General features: G+C 43.2%; 1 protein-coding gene across 1 annotated transcript in view; it reads left to right on the top strand.

Moving 5' to 3' along the window:
• Positions 1-12200, top strand: part of FRAS1 (Fraser extracellular matrix complex subunit 1) — a 502478-nt gene that overhangs the window by 311883 nt on the left and 178395 nt on the right. The window contains exons 21-22 of the mRNA XM_081584176.1: positions 8192-8344; positions 8608-8754. Of these exons, the coding sequence (XP_081440302.1) occupies positions 8192-8344; positions 8608-8754 (300 nt within the window). The remainder of the gene's footprint in view (positions 1-8191; positions 8345-8607; positions 8755-12200) is intronic.

The following is a 12200-nucleotide window of genomic DNA, read 5'->3' as shown; positions in this document are numbered from 1 at the left end:
TAGCATAAGCCTCAGCAGTTCAGCAGTGGACGTTAACAGAGAAGGGTCTTCTATGAATATAATGGAAGTGGGGGAGGAGACAGAAGCCTGAAGACCTCTCTCTTCTTCCATAAAAGTTCATATTGAAAGCTGCTGTGTGTCGATTTTCTTGGCTTGTTGCTTCTTGGCTGTGGTTTTCATGTCTTCTGCCATTGCTAGTCACCTTTCATACAATTGCTCATTTAAATCTGTAGTAAAAACACAGAGACCTCAGTAGACTGACTGGCAAAGAATACAGACACACAGACCAATTCCCAGTCGCCATGAGGATAAATCCACACTCGTTTTCGTGACTTACAAGGTATTGCAAAACTATCGTAGCTGGGTCCTGAGCAGCTCTTTCGTAGTTCTTCAACATCCAGGTGTATAGAACCTTTTTCAGTTCCTTGAAGGCAGCCTGTTCTGTTGAGCTTCTGGGTTTTTGCATGTTTTCCTTCTTCTTGGGACCTTTCCAAGCTCCCTCCCCCAACTCATCTCCCCTCGCAGCTAACTCCCACTTAGTTTTCCTGTCTCAGCCTCTTCCAGGCAGCCTTCCCTGACACCTAGACTGAACTGGTCCCCTGTCAGAGACTTCCTTGGTCCCTTTGCTTGCCTCGTTTGCATTTTACAAAAGTTTGCAATGATCTCAAGGTAGTCCCGTGTCTAAGCATCTACCTTATGGTCTCTCGTTGCTCACCGTGCTCTGCCACCATCTCTGTTGCCTTAGGACACAGGACTCAGTTTGGGCACAGCCCTCTTTAAAGTCAGGAAGCACAGCCCAAGTCCATTTTAGTGTTGTGTTCTTGAATATCCTATCTGGCTACCTCCAACCTGTTCCATGGGAGGGAGGGGAGAGGAGGGGCAAAGTGGATGGTCTTTCTGCTCCTTCTTTCTCTCCAGCTCGAAGGGTTTTTCTAGGCTGGGGTACCAAGGGGGAAAGTTGTAGGGGTTGTATTGGTGGGGAAGGGTCTGGGTTTCCCTGTTCCAGTTCCACATTCAAGTTTCTTTTTTCTTCTATCTTTCACCTGCTCCCTGGGCTCCCTGAATTTGGCATCTGTGCTGATCTGATTCTGCTAACTTTCCCTGGGAGCATGTGGTACTCATGCTCCCTCGTCTGATGGGGGATGGATGCAGTGGATGAGGAAAGAACTCATTGGTTGAGATCTCAACCTATTGTTTGATTACCCATATTTGATACTCAATTGTCATCCTGTATCTTGGGTTCTCGCTGCCTCCACCATACTGAAAGCTCTATGAGTACCAGAGGCATTTGAACAGTTTTATGGTTTGAAAGAAAGATTTGTTACATGTTCAGCTTCACTTATAATAAAAGAAATCCAAATCAAGACAACTATGTAACAGCAGTTTTCACCAGCCGAATTAGCCAGATTGTTTTCTTTTTTAAAAATGTCTTAGTGCAAGCAAAGTTATGATGAAACAGATAGAAATTTGTAATGCTTATTGAGAATTTCACATTTATTTCATGACTATAGTGGTTAAAAGTGTTTGATCTGGAGTCAGTGTGAGCAAATGACAACTTCTGAGTCTTTCCTCATCTTTAAAATAGAGATAATAACATTGCCTGCCTCATCTTTTCAAATGAGATTATGCATTTATGATAATTAATATAGTGCTTGATGATATTCAAAGCTCAATAAATGTAAGCTATAATAATAATATTAGCTGTACTCACTGACACTGTCATTTAGGAAATAATCTAAAAAGCATAAGTGAATTATCTTGGCCTTCGTTATAAAAGTGGATGAATTGAGAGTATAATCAAGGATAAGAAAAATGGTTAAGGACTTCCCAGTGGTTAAGAATCTGCCTTCCAGTGCAGGGGACACAAGATCAATCCCTGTTCAGGGATCTAAGATCCCACATGCCTTGGAGTAACTAAGCTCATGTACCACAACTACTGAACTATTGAACTCTCACCCGCAGCTAGAGAGAAGCCCTTGTGCTGTGATTAAAACCCAACACAGCTAAAAATTAATATTTTTTTAAATAGAAAATGATAAACTTGGTTTATTCAATGCTAGAATATTATGCAGTCCCCCAAAATGATGTTTATGAAGAGTCCCTTAATGACATATGGAAACGATGGCATTGAGTAAAAAAAAAAGTATTATATGGTATTAAATTTTAAATGTTATTATATAGCAACATTTAGTAGAATCTCATCCATGTAAAAATCTATATAGGGAAAATTGTACAGAAAAAGAACTAAGAGAAAAATGTCCATGTGAGTAGCTATTTACTCTGAAAGATCAATGTAGGGGGACTTTTATGTTTATTTATACTTTATAAAAATGCTTTTCATAGTTTCTTCCATGGCTCACTTTGTAGTCAGAAAAATAGAATTGTAAGCTCCCTGTCTCGAGCCCCACTCAGCCCCTCTCAGTGTGGAAGATCACAGTGGGCTCCCAGGCTTGAACCTGAAGCTTGCCTACAGGTGGTGCCCAGGGGGATTGGCCACTTGTAGCCGGTCACCCCTGAGCAGTCTTCCTATGGGAACAATGCTTTTCTGATTGTAGTCAGGACACTGGACTTAATCCTCAAGCCCTGTTGCTCTGATTTCTGGCTTATTTACCTGCACATCATAACTCATTTTGAGCTCTCCCAAGGAATTCTTTCCTATAATTTTGATTTCAAGCCTCTTAAGACAAAGGTGTTTCCTAGGTTTTAGGAATTTAGTTTTCTTTTCTAGTTGGTTTAATAAAAGTCAGTCAACCTTCAGGTTGACTCCACAGCAAGATTTGAGAGCATATTGGTTTTATGTGGTCTTCTGTTGGGGAGGGGTTGTTATAAGACAGATTTAGGAAGAAAGATTTGCAGGAATGTATTGTAGCTCAACTGGTAAAGAATCCACCTGCAACGTGGGAGACTTGGATTCGATTCCTGGGTTGGGAAGATCCCCTGGAGAAGGGAAAAGATATCCACTCCAGTATTCTGGCCTAGAGAATTCCATAGACTATATAGTCCATGGGGTCGCAAAGAGTCGGACATGACTGAGTGACTTTCACTACTACTGCTGTTAACATTAACAATCCAGGAGGGCTTCCCCGGTGGTGCTAGTGGTAAAGAACTTGCGTGTCAATGCAGAAGACCCAAGAGACACAGGTTCTGGGTGGGGAAGATCCCCTGGAGGAAAGCATGGCAACGCATGCCAGTATTCATGCCTGGAGAATCCCATGATCAGAGGAGCCTGGTGGGCTATAGTCCATAGGATCACAAACAGCCGGACACGATGGAAGCAACTTTGCACAGTACACACATGCATTAACACAGGACTCACTCAGACAGTTGTTTTGGGGTGAATCTATTCCTAGGATTGGGTGTTCAGTATGACTAAATGATTTTACTTATTTATTTTTGTCTGTGCTGGGTCTTTGTTGCTGCACGTGCTTTTCTTTAGTTGTGGTGAGCAGGGGCTACTCTCTGTTGCAGTGCATGAGCTTCTCATTGTGGTGGCTTCTCTTGATGTGGAGCACGGGTTCTAGGGCATAAGCACAGGCTCAATAGTTGTTGAGCACGGGCTGAGTTTCTCCATGTCATGTGGAATCTTCCCGGACCAGGGATCGAACCCATGTCTCCTGCAGTAGCAGGTGAATTCTTTACCATTGTACCACCTGGGAAGCCTCCAGCATGACTTTTTTAGCTATGGATAAATGAATAAGGAATGAGTACAGGTAATGCACAAAAAGAGTCCAACTTTCCAAACTCAAGTAGTTACAGTCTTGTGTATAATGTGAAACTGTAAACTAACCTGGATTAATGTGATGCTTTGGGTAACATGCAGTTGATTGTTTTATTTTTTCAGATGTCTCTCATTGATTTCTCCTTGCCTCTGGGTACTCATTCCATCATGTGTTGTGGTGTGTCTGGTGATTGATTCCATGCCTCTTTAAGGCTTAATATGGAGCAATGGAGAGAGGCAGAGGCCCTGAGTAATTTTGAAGTCTCTGCAACTCTCTTCTTTTTTTTTATTGAAATATAATTGACCTATAGCACTTTGTTAGTTCCTGGTACACAACAGAGTGATTCGATATTTCTATACATTATAAAATGATCACTACAATAAGTCTAGTTACCGTCTGTCACCATATAAAGCTATTATGGTATTATAGCTGGTATTCCCCATGCTGTACATTTCATCCCCATTACTTATTTATTTTGTCACTGGAAGTTTGTATCTCTTCTTCGCCCTCACCTGTTTCACTCATCCCCTCTCCATCACTCTCGTCTCTGGCCACTGCCTGTTTGTTTTCTCCATCTTTGACTCTGTTTCTGTTTTATGGGGTTTTTTGCTTTTTAGATTCCATATGTAAGTGAAATCATATGATATTTGTCTCTCTATCTGACCTATTTTATTTAGCATATACCCTCAAGGTCCATCCATGTCGTTGCAAATGGCAACATTTCATTCTTTCTACGGTTGAGTAATATTCCATTGGAAATATATATACTACATCTTCTTTATCCATTCATCTGCAGATGGACATTTAGGTGGCTTTCATATCTTGAGTTTTATAAATAATGCTGCAGTGAAGATAGGGGTGCATGTATGTTTTCAATTTAGTGTTTTTGTTTTCTTCAGAAAAATATGCAGACGTGGAATTTTTAAGTTTTTGCGACACCTGCATCCTTTTTCCATAGTGGCTGTACCACTTCACATTCCCTCTCTCTGCAACTCTTGGGCCCTTTCCACAGGCTTTTGGTAGCTGTTTACCAGACCAAGATGATGCAAACAGCCATGTCTGATTCTAAGACCTTCAGCAAATGAGAGTTAGGGGGATAGAAGAAGTTGAGGGTTGTGAGGTATTTCTACACTTAGCAGGCAATGAGAGGCAGAGAATGACTGAGAGGAGCCCCAAGACAAAGCCTAGGAAGAGGGGAAAGGAGGTCAAGGAGGAGGGGTGATCCAAAGTGTCCTGTGTTGCAGACATTTGGGGTGAGTTAGGCTTCCCAGGTGGCTCAGTGGTAAAGAATCCACCTGTGGTGCAGGAGACTCAGGAGACACAGTTTCGATCCAGGGGTCGGGAAGATCCCCTGGGGTAGGAAATGGCAACCCACTCTGGTATTCTTGCCTGGAAAATTCCATGGACAGAGGAGCCTGGTGGGCCACAGTCCATGGGGTCGCAAAGAGTCAGACATGACTGAGCATAGCACACAGGACAGGAGTTAGAGGAGGCTGTTACATCTGGGCATTAGGAGGTGGTCAGAGCCCTTTCCAAGAGCAGTAATGGCTGAATTGTGGAGGCAGAAGGCAGATAACAGTGCGGTGAGAAGTTCAGGAGGCAAGAAAGTTGGGTGATGAGGGGAAGGCAAGAAATGCAATGGCTGTTGAGAAAAGTTTTGAGGGGAGTAAGTAATGCAGAACACATTTGGAGGTTGACATCAGGGAGAATTATGAGAGATGGGGGTAAAAGATGTAATAATGTTGCCATGATGTTTAAATAATGTTGAGTATTGGATCAAAAAATATGGGTGGAGGAATTAGCCATTTCATCCTGGGGAAGGGAGACGAGATGAAATAAAGAGGTTGACAGGAAAGAAACAAAGGTGCTCATGCTTGATGGGGTGAATCAAATAGAGGGTGAAATAACCTGGGAGGAGGTAGGAGGGTGGGCAGGGCAGGTTCTGGTGACTGGGGAAGAGTAGCAAGGTTTTCAAAGCAGCTTCCATGAGGGACTCCCCTGGTGGACCAGCGACTGAGACTGTGCTCCCAAGGCAGGGGACCCAAGTTCAATTCCTGGTCAGGGAACAAGATCCCACATGCCTCAACTAAAACCCAGTGCAGCCAAATAAATAAATAAAAATAAACATATTTTTAAAAAGCAGTTGCCGTGAGAGCAGGAAGGAGCGTCCGTGAACTAGCTCTAGCTAGCTGCCTTTAGAAGTATTTCATACACATCACACAATTCATTCAAACAGCTTCTAGAGTTCCACACAGTCAAACAAATCCATAAATATTTGTTTATTGTAGCCACAAAATACTCAAGAGATCTGCTTACTTTCTCTTCAAAGCATCCCTTTGGTGATTATTCTTCTTCCTTTCTAATTGTATGCTGGAGAAAGCCTCAGTTAGAGGCAACTAGTTTTTAGACCACTGCACACCTGCAGATCTCGTTGACGCATGCCTGAGCCTGGCACTCTCTTAAGCACTGGCTTAAAAAGAGGAAGAGGCCAAGACTTTTCAGATAATGGAGCCTTGACTCAGCCCTGTTTCCTGGGTTTCCAATTCTAACTTGTACCCACTCATTAAGGTAATCATACAATAGAGCCACCTCCATCTGCTCCAGTGACTTTTCCGTGCTCCTGGCACCGAGAGGAGAGTACACAAAAAAAGAAAACAAAAAGGTTGGCATTGTGTGGAAGCTATACACTGAATCGGGGAAATAGCCTCCTTATCAGATTTCTCTCGATACACCCATCATTTCCTTTATAATTTACTGAAGGACTGTAATGGGGATTAATTTGCTTCTTAGGATATCAAGAATAGTTTCTAATACTGGCAAAAGGCTGCCAGAAACTTGAAACTCCTGAAGTTCAGAGAAAGGTCAGAGGCTGTTCATTTACTTGGCGTTTTTGAGGAGGACACTTCAGGTTCAACTTCTGGAGTGACTGCAAAGGCCCCAGAAAGACTTCTTGTCTGGATGAGTGGGTGCTGGGTATGGAGTTAAGATCTCTTCTTTGGCATAAAACATGTCTCAGATGATCAGCAATTAGAAAGTGTGTCACTGAGGCTTAGAGAGAAAGAAAGAAGAAAAGAAAGCCCTAAGTCATGTACGACTTGTGATCCCATGAACTGTGGCCCGCCAGGTTCCTCTGTCCATTCTTGCCTGGGATTCTCCAGGCAAGAATACTGGAGTGGGTTGCCATTTCCTTCTCCAGGGAACTTCCCAACCAAGAAATTGAATCCAGGTCTCCCGAATTGCAGGCAGATACATTACCAACTGAGGTAAGCAATTTGTTTCATTGACAAGGATTCTTTGGTCTTAATATTTCTAGAAATCACAGTCTCTATCTACAAGACTTTAGGATGTTAAGACATACCTGGCTACTGAATGTTGCTTTAGTGACTGCAAACAGTGCTTTGAATCCTAGAAAGGAAGATAGACAGACCCTATAACCAGACCTTTATTTTCCTAGGTCTTTACTCCTTTTTCATTTTGGGGGGTAATTCATAATTTGTGGCTTCCATCCTTGGGATGGCGGGTGGTAAATGAGACTTGAAGCGTTATTACCACTTAAAGTAGGATAGAGGAAGTTTTTACCTATAGGGAGAGCTACACACAACCAAGTTCTCTAATCAGAGGAGGACTTTTATACAGGTGAGAACAAGAAACAGTGCCGGCCGTCCCAGATAATTAATCCTGTGACTTTTAAACTTAACTCTTCTTTGTAACTTGACTTCTTTGTTGTGGTTTAATTGCTAAGTCATGTTTCACTCTTTGAAACGCTATGGTCTGTAGCCTTCCAGGCTCCTCTGTCCATGGAATTCTCCAGGCAAGAATACTGAAGTGGATTGCCATTTCCATCTCCAGGGGATCTTCCCGACCCAGGGATCAAACCCACATCTCCTGCATTGGCAAGCAGATGCTTTACCATTGAGCCACCAAGGAAGCTCTAACTTTACCTCTAGTTAAGGACTGAAAATTTCCCCCAATTCAATTATCAACTAATCCTCTCACACCAATGTCTGAGACTGGAGAGTTGACTCTGGAAGACCCCCTTTGAGAGATGGAGCCTCGTGGATGTACTGAGCATACTCAGAAGCTCTGTGAACAAGGAGGGGGCTCTCTGTATTCGTGCTCTCAGAGCTCTCTGTGTCGATCTGATGGACTGTTTCTGTTATCTGACAGTTCTTTCTATACTCCTGTCAAGTATCTATCACATGCTGCCCTAGGGTTTGAAGGCTGTTCAATTGGAAAGGGATGAAGACTCAATTGCTGTGCTGGGCCTGGCCATTTGCTAAAAACCTCAAACACACCGTTTATACAGGTCCCAGGCTTCTACTTCACTTATATACACACTGCCTTCAGGCTACTCCCCAGCTGTCTGCGCTGCAGCAGTGGTCATTGCAATCCCTTTTACCCTTCAATGTAGAAATGAGATGCTGCTTTCATAGCATCTGTGCCTTCTCTCTGTGTCCCCTTGTCCCCTCCAGACTGCCACCCTCTGTGCCATCACTGTGCAGCTGACCTCCACGACACCGGGAGCATCTGCCTGCAGTGCCAGAATGCCCGCAACCTGCTGCTGGGGGACCACTGTGTCCCTGATTGCCCTTCTGGGTACTTTGTGGAGAGAGGTGCTTGTAAAAGTGAGTAAGTGCTGGACGCAGGAGCTGGCGGTGCCCCATGATCTTCTTTCTCTTGGGGATCGTACCTGAGAAGGCTTGAACCTCCAGAGAGACAGAAAGCGAGAAGCATACCTGTTCAGGGGGGAATCACGCCAGTGTAGGGGGCAGTAAAGCAGATCAGTTAACCCTCTCCATGCTGGAGCTTTTATTAGTGGCTCTGGGGTGTTCCGCTTTGGAAGGGAATTTGGCTTCATGGGTTCCCTCCGTGTCTCATCTCTCTGCAGAATGTCACTCCTCCTGCAGAACCTGCCAGGGCAGGGGTCCCTTCTCCTGCTCCTCCTGTGACACTGGCCACGTTCTGTCCCACCTTGGCACCTGCAGCACTGCCTGCTTCCCCGGGCACTATCTGGATGATAACCGTGTTTGTCAGCGTAAGTTTTTTTAAAAAATGAACTGTCTCTCCTTTCTTGCTCTTCCGGGGTCATGGAAGGAAATAGGGATTTTTTTTTTAGTTCCATATTCTTACCTGGTAACCTTTATTCTTAGAAAAGAAAGAAAAAGAATCTACAAACCATATGGAGGCCATGTTCAGATGATAAATCAGATATGGTCCTAATCGGAAGTGCTGGTCTCGGTCTCTCCTCTGCAAGTACCAGCTGTGTAATCTTGGGCCAATCATTTAACCTCTCTGTACTGTCGTTATCTCATTAAAATAATTAAAGTGTTAGTCTATTTCATTCCTATGGTTTCTCTTAGTGAATCAGTTCCAAGATCTGAGCAGAGAGCAGAGCTCATTCGAAGTACATAAGCCATGACCTCAGCACGTCACTGGGTTTGTTTTTGAGATGTGTTTGTTGAATATTGACAATATGCAAGGCTTGATATGCTACAGGGCATTCAGTTTCTCCCCAAACAGTATTTTTGTCTTGCATGAGAGCTACTTGTATAGATGTCTTAGTTCTCAAATAAGCCAAAGCATGATTAATTATCTGAGTCACGCACAAACAAAGAGCTGGGGTAAATTGGGGCAAGGGCAAATCAGAGGGGAAAAAATCAGGAAGTGCTTCACAGATGAAGGAACAGTTTTGGGACAGGCTGAGGAGGCTTATTTCATTTCAGTCAGTAACATATCAGTTGCCAAAAAATTGTGTTATACTTTTCTTGTTTTGAAAATGACAGTTAACAAATACAGTGCAGATATTTCAAGTTTGTGTCCTAGGAAGTCCCACACTGAAGGAGTTAAAGAGTCATGGTTAGCAGAGTGGGCTCTCAAATCAGGTAATGAAATTGCAACTCCTAACTGCCCCTTAACTAGCTTTGTGACCTTGAGCAGGTGAATTAACCACTAGGCTTTAGTTTCTTTTTTCTGTAAAAGGGGGATTGTAATAGTGCCTACCTCTAGGGCTTCCCTGGGGGCTCAGTGGGAAAGAATCTACCTGCCAATGGAGGAGTTCAGATCAGTTCAGTCGCTCAGTTGTGTCCAACTGTTTGCAACTCCATGGACTGCAGCACACCAGGCTTCCCTGTCCATCACCAACTCCCGGAGCCTACTCAAACTCACGTCCATTGAGTTGATGATGCCATCCAACCATCTCATCCTCTGTCGTCCCCTTCTCCTCCTGCCTTCAATCTTTCCCAGCATCAGGGTCTTTTGCAATGAGTCACTTCCTCGCATCAAGTGGCCAAAGTATTGGAGCTTCAGCTTCGGCATCAGTCCTTCCAGTGAATATTCAGGACTGATTTCCTTTAGTCCTGGAGCCAATTTCCTTTAGCCAATGGAGGAAACACAAGTTCAATCTCTGGTCAAGGAAGATACCACATGCCCCAGATCAACTAAACTCATGCACCGCAACTACTGAAGCCTGCACACCCTAGAGCCCATGCTCCCCAATAGGAGAAGCCACTGCAGTGAGCAGGACACTCACTGCAACTAGAGAGTAGCCCCGACTTCCTGCAACTAGAGAAAGCTTGTGTGCATCAGTGAAGACCTAGCACAGCCAAATAAATAGTTTCTATATCTAACATCATTGCACTTAACGTAGACTTTAGCAGAGAATAAGCCCTCAGTATACCTGTCGTCAGATGACACCACCCTTATGGCAGAAAGTGAAGAAGAACTAAAGAGCCTCTTGATGAAAGTGAAAGAGGAAAGTGAAAAAGTTGGCTTAAAGCTCAACATTCAGAAAACTAAGATTATGGCATCTGGTCCCATCACTTCATGGGAACTAGATGGGGAAACAGTGCAAACAGTGTCAGACTTTATTTTTTTGGGCTCCAAAATCACTGCTGATGGTGATTGCAGCCATGAAATTAAAAGACACTTACTCCTTGGAAGGAAGGTTATGGCCAACCTAGATAGCATATTTAAAAGCAGAGACGTTACTCTGCCAACAGAGGTCTGTCTAGTCAAGGCTATGGTTTTTCCAGTGGTCATGTATGGATGTGAGAGTTGGACAGTGAAGAAAGCTGAGCACCACAGAATTGATTCTTTTGAACTGTGGTGTTGGAGAAGACTCTTGAGAGTCCCTTGGACTGCAAGGAGATCCAATCAATCCATCCTAAAGGAGATCAATCCTGGGTGTTCATTGGAAGCACTGATGTTGAAGCTGAAACTCCAATACTTTGGCCACCTCATGCGAAGAGTTGACTCATTGGAAAAGACCCTAATGCTGGGTAGGATTGGGGGCAGGAGGAGAAGGGGATGACAGAGAATGAGATGGTTGGATGGCATCACTGACTCGATGGACATGGGTTTGGGTAGACTCCGGGAGTTGGTGATGGACAGAGAGGCCTGGCATGCTGCAATTCATGGGGTCGCAAAGAGTCGGACACGACTGAGCAACTGAACTGAACTGAACTGATACCTATGTCGTGTTACCATCATCATGTGAAATGAGAGGCAAATCAAGCATTAAAAGATAACTGTATTTTATAGATAGAAAGATAGATATTACTGTTAGTTTATGGAGATGCTTGCAAGGATTAACATTTGAAGTGAAGTTCTACGGAACCCCCATTTTGCATCATCTGTTGAGAAACCAGAGATAAAAATCCCTTTTCAAGACAATGAAAGATTTTTTTTCTTTTTACTTTTGTAACAAAACCTTTGCTTGGTATATATCAACTGTCTACCAGCATCTGTAGGTTCTGTAACACAAGGGACACGAATGAAATACTTGCAGGTTCTGTTCAAGAGCAAGGGAGTACTGCTGTAGAAGGAGTGACTTAGATTGATGAGGCTCTTCACTGCAGTAGAATCACAGAAATAAAAGTTCAAAGGAAAAAGAAGGATCCCTTATATGGTGTATAAGTGACAAAAATACTTTGCATGGAAATATTTCTCTTCTAGGAAGCTTCTGCCCTGAACAAATGCATTTGCTATGCTACCATGTAAATAGGATTTTATAGACTAAGTCAGTTAAATTAAGAATATTCTAACTTTAGTCCTTTGGTAAAGCTTAGGTTTCGTTCTTCCAAAGATTGAGTAAATCGTGCCCCTAAGTTGTGGTGTTTGAATTTCTAGTACTTAAAAATTTATCCACAGTGTCCTTTTCTAATGCTCATCATTAGAGACAATTATAGTCCTGAAAATTGCAGAAATTGTTCTGTAAAGAGCTTTGTAGGAAGTATAATCAGTATTAAGGGGAGACATTAATAACCATATTATAGAAAAAAGTAAGAGCTGCAGAGCTGTCTAGAGTCTGGTTACAGAAACCTTTAGAAATTGCGTACTGAGTTCTAAAATTCAAAGACAACCAGTTGAGTCAATAAAGAAGAGATGATAATTGAGGATCTCAGTACTTGAAACCATAGGGCCCTAGGGTAGGAGGAGAACTCCAGGGTATCTGAGCCAACTTCATACCCAGGGCAGAGGTTT

Source organism: Giraffa tippelskirchi, chromosome 1 (assembly GCF_054371585.1).
Source record: "Giraffa tippelskirchi isolate mGirTip1 chromosome 1, T2T-mGirTip1v1.2.pri, whole genome shotgun sequence".
Lineage (NCBI taxonomy): Eukaryota > Metazoa > Chordata > Mammalia > Artiodactyla > Giraffidae > Giraffa > Giraffa tippelskirchi.
The sequence above is the reverse complement of the archived record's forward strand: the minus strand, read 5'-3'. Positions and strand labels throughout refer to the sequence as shown.